Source organism: Toxotes jaculatrix, chromosome 11 (assembly GCF_017976425.1).
Source record: "Toxotes jaculatrix isolate fToxJac2 chromosome 11, fToxJac2.pri, whole genome shotgun sequence".
NCBI lineage: Eukaryota > Metazoa > Chordata > Actinopteri > Toxotidae > Toxotes > Toxotes jaculatrix.
This window is the reverse complement of record NC_054404.1, coordinates 5,577,672-5,582,074: the sequence shown is the minus strand read 5'-3', so window position 1 is coordinate 5,582,074 and position 4,403 is coordinate 5,577,672. Positions and strand designations below refer to the sequence as shown.

General features: G+C 40.4%; 1 protein-coding gene across 1 annotated transcript; it reads right to left on the bottom strand.

Annotated features, from left to right (window-relative positions):
• Positions 1 to 1,641: 1,641 nt before the first annotated feature.
• On the bottom strand, positions 1,642 to 4,290 carry zgc:65997 (uncharacterized protein LOC794398 homolog). The gene is made up of 4 exons (XM_041049350.1): positions 3,959 to 4,290; positions 3,054 to 3,231; positions 2,864 to 2,958; positions 1,642 to 2,661 (listed from the first exon to the last, which is right to left on the bottom strand). The coding sequence occupies exons 1-4, from the start codon at positions 4,283 to 4,285 to the stop codon at positions 2,470 to 2,472; spliced, it is 792 nt and encodes a 263-aa protein (XP_040905284.1). The 5' UTR covers positions 4,286 to 4,290; the 3' UTR covers positions 1,642 to 2,469.
• Between the last annotated feature and the right edge of the window lie 113 nt (positions 4,291 to 4,403).

Here is a 4,403-nt window from a genome sequence, read left to right as displayed (position 1 = left end):
GCAGACTCCCGGTACCAATGTCCGTGCAGCTGTGGGCGCTTTATTTATAAGCGTCGCTGCTCGCTGTCATAGCCCCCCTCAGCAGATCTCGCCACGCGTGATGTGCGCACAAAGCTGCCAGTCAATATATCAGTCACCAAAATAAACTGTAGTAGCGCTATTGTCGCATGCAAAAGCATCGCCAATTATTCAAATGTCTTTCCTTCAGTAATGGGCTCTCCCTTCACAGATCTTAACCGCAACTGTGTGGTACAAATAAAATGCAACGACACGGCAAGGAATTAGTTCTTTATTTAACAGGTGTCGTCGCACTGAGATTAAAATGTGTTTTAACAGAGACCTGGTATCAAACAGAGCAAGATACAAAGGTCAAACAACAATCTCAGCTTGATAAAGGAAAACAATCATTAGAACCGTATAGAAGACAGGATTTTTTTAATTTATTTATTTCTTGCTTGCTCTTTTTGGTCAATTCATTCCTAATCTGAATTTGAGTTTTCAGAAGTATCTTAAAATACTAGGTTAAGCTCTAAAATCTATAAATGATGTTACTACAGAATTGGTCAGGGGGCACTAAGCAGAGATATTAAAGGATTCTTAAAGCAAATTATAATGTGGTCATGTAAAGTGACACTTAAAAAAGAAACAAAAACAAACTGACATAACCTTTAGATTATTATGTAGTCATACTATGAGTACTGCAGACAACTACACTTCATTGGATGGTTCAGTAGTACCATTGTCAATATCAAGATTAAGAGTGCAAATGCACTGTTATGTAATACCCTCACCATAAAATTTAAAGCCCTGTGGAGCAATGGAGACATAATCGCAGTCATTCGGGACATATTATTGTAATACCACTTTTACCACTGTACCAAACAATCAGTAACTGGAAGTTTACTGTTATAAAGACCATCATACAATAGATAAACAGATACCATGATCCCCATAATGGCACTAACTCACTTAAGAGAAAGCCATAAATGTGAAGATTATGAATACCAAAGAGCATTAATGAAGTCTCCAAATGCTGCCATCTTCTGGTTAAAAGTAATCCACTGTGTTGTACTAACAGCCACTTCTGCTTGCAGACTAATTGAAGAAAATTTAAGGAATTTTTAAATAACATTTAATAAGTAAGCTGGTTTCTATGGTAGAGTACAAGTCAGTCTCCTTTATGAAATTGGAGACACGGCTGTGATGATAGCCTAAGAAATTACCCTGGTAACCCCAATTTGTTAAGAATCAGGTCAGCGTTGTATATGAGAGGCGTTAGGTAAAAATCCCTTAACAGGATTGAGTTCAGTCATTACCCAGCCAATTAGTCATAGCCCACTGTGCCTTAAGTCTCATCTCTGCTCTTCTTCTGTCAATAAGACTTGCACAAACATAAACACACTCACAGACATACAGTGAAGCAGTTTTGCTCCTGAAAGCACCTGTTTACAATAAAAGATATTTATTTTTCACTGTTTAAGTGAATGGAGTTTTTTTCTTTAGTTACATAAAAAGGCCTTTTTCCCATCATTTGTGAAATGCTCTGAATGACTTTTAGCATCTGTTAACCAAGCTAGCCACAGCTAGTGAGTGCTGTGCTTGTGGATACTGTGACACATACAGTAATTCAGGTCTCCAAGGTCATGACAAAAACTGATTTTATTCAACAAAGAAGTATTAAAGACAACAAGGAATATGTATCACACTTAAATTAATAGTTCCACATTTTGGGAAATATGCTTTTTATTTGCTTCATTGCTGAAACTTAAATGAGAGGATCTAACTGTAAAACTACAGCTAGTCATTTTAACACTTGGGTTTTTATATAGATTAACCTAACAAGATATAACATGTTCATCTGTATGTTTTAAAGGTGCTGATTTGTGGATTTTTCTACCTTTGGACACAGCCAGGATAGCTGTTTATAGTTTTTATGATAAGTTACGCTAACCTCATGTTTCAAGCATCTCTTCAGCTGAATGAACAAATACTATGTGAGTGTCACCAATCTCATCATTTAACACTTGGCAAAAAAGCAAATATGCATTTTCTCCAAAAATGTCAAACTATTCCTTTTACCATAAGCCACTTGATACTGCAAAAACCCTCTAGATTAATATGATAATACATTATTTCTACTGCCAAAACGTCACCTGTCATGCTACCACAGGCCATTAGTTCAGTTACAACTGCATCAAGTCTTACAGTCACATAAGGCCTTCATGTGATGGCATTATACACAACGTAAGTGTTACTTTGGCTGGTTGTGAGGTAGTGGAAGAGGTTTGTCTTTGACTGATTAGACTGTGACTCCACCAGGAACCTCCCATACAGCACTATCTTCAGTTCTGATGAATTGTCAATGTAAGGTCCAGCTTAGGGCACACTCTGAATTATGCTCAGAGAGTTAGCATCAAGAGTAGAGCTGAATAAATTATAATAATAACTCTCTTTCTCCATTTGTTGATTCTACCAAGGAAGCTCAGCCCCGTCCCAGCTGTAGGCCCTGCCAGTCTTTTCGATATTCAGTGTGTCTATGATGCTCATCAGGCAGTTCACAGAGTGTTCGGTACTGAACAACTTGTCTTTTGGCACATTCCTGTGATATGGCCGGGAAAGGTCTGTGTTCACTGTTCCTGGATGTAAGGACACACACACCACCTGGAAAAAATCAGAAACAAGTTCATCAGCTCTCTATAAGATACTGTAGTGTGAGGGCAACATACATCCATCTACAAACCTGTTTTCTCTGCTGGTCTTGGAGCAGAGATGGAGGCTATGAATAGCCTTCACTGTTGTGTCATTTGTTTATGATACTTATGCAATAAAATGTAAAAGAGCCTTAGAAAACACTCAAACCCACCTTGGGTCGACCACGGCCCAGCTCTATAGACAGATTCCTGGTGGCCATGTTGAGAGCTGCTTTAGACATCCTGTAGCTGTACCAACCCCCAAGACCTGAAAGACGTAGGTGGGGTGGAGAGAGGAAGTTAGATTTAAAGACACATGCAGCTGGTGGTTATTGGTTTGTTTATGTTGCCTATAGTGCTTACCATTGTCACCAATGGATCCCACTTTGGCAGTGATGTTGACGATGATGCCGCTGTGCTCCTTGGTTTTCTCTGAGGGTTGTTGACCGAATCCACCTCCACCCTTCTGAAGGAGCGGGGCAAAATACTTTGCCATAACCAGTGGACCCACTGTGTTAGTTGTCAAGGTGGCAATGGTGCCCTGAAAGGTAAAATAAATCAGTCAGTGGTTCAGTCAGTTAAAAGACTATTTCAATGGAGCCATGGGATTTGGATAAAAAATTACATTAATGAACAAAATTGAAATAAGGCCCAGTAGGGGAAACTAAATGAATTACACAGTAAGTGAACTAATTTATACAAATAACACGTTTTAGATGACAGCAATTCAATTTTTCACAAATAACTTGGCAAATGCAAATGATCATTTTATTGTAGACTCCAGACAAAATCGGCAAAGGTGACTGGGTTGTTTCCTGGACCTCAGGATGGACACAGCTGGGGCAGAGACACCACCCGGATAATGTGAATCCCATGAGTAGCTGGATGAAGTACAATGAATGAAGCAATATAGCAAACGACCACCATCTTATTTCAAGACAAAGAAATGGCACCAAGTACTTTGAATGCACGCCGAACTTAACAGCAAACCCTAACTAGTCATCCAAGATGACAACGTTTCATGAAATGTGTATATCTAATAGCAAGTCATGGCTAATTAAAGTGATTAATTTGTGAACGGAGTTTTGAGCGGGAGATCAGAGTCCCTTGATACTAGCTAGTTAAACTTCCCGGCATTCTAACCGCTGTGATTTTGTATTAAACATGTTTTATTATACATTATGACATTTCACTTTAAAGCACTTTTTTCCCCAGAGAAGAGAGCAGCTCAAACACCATCAAGAAAAAACAAAACAAAACACCTTTACCTGAGCAGAGACATCTCTCAGACTAGTCTCTCCTTTCCCGGAAGGATGAAGCATCGCCGACGAGTTGACAATCAAATCCAGCCGACCGAAACTCTCCTTAACCTGCTCCGCAGCTCCGCGGATGTCCTCCTCCCGGTTCACGTCCAGCCTGAGGACCGTCAGTCTGCCCGGGTGTTGACCGGCCAGGCCCCGCAACTCGGCTGCTCCGTCCGGGTTTCGGCATGTCGCTATAACGGCGGCGGGGGTTTTATTTTTCAAGATATGTTTGCAGAATTCAAGCCCCAAGCCTCTGCTGGCCCCTTGAATGAGAGCGATGGGGGCAGCCATGGCTCGTAAATGACATAACACTGGAAGTGAATGGAGGAAGGTAGTTTTTGCTGCGTTCACGTTCCACCAGAAACGTCGTTATTTCCAATTTTCGGACTGTACGACAGCAAGGATGAAT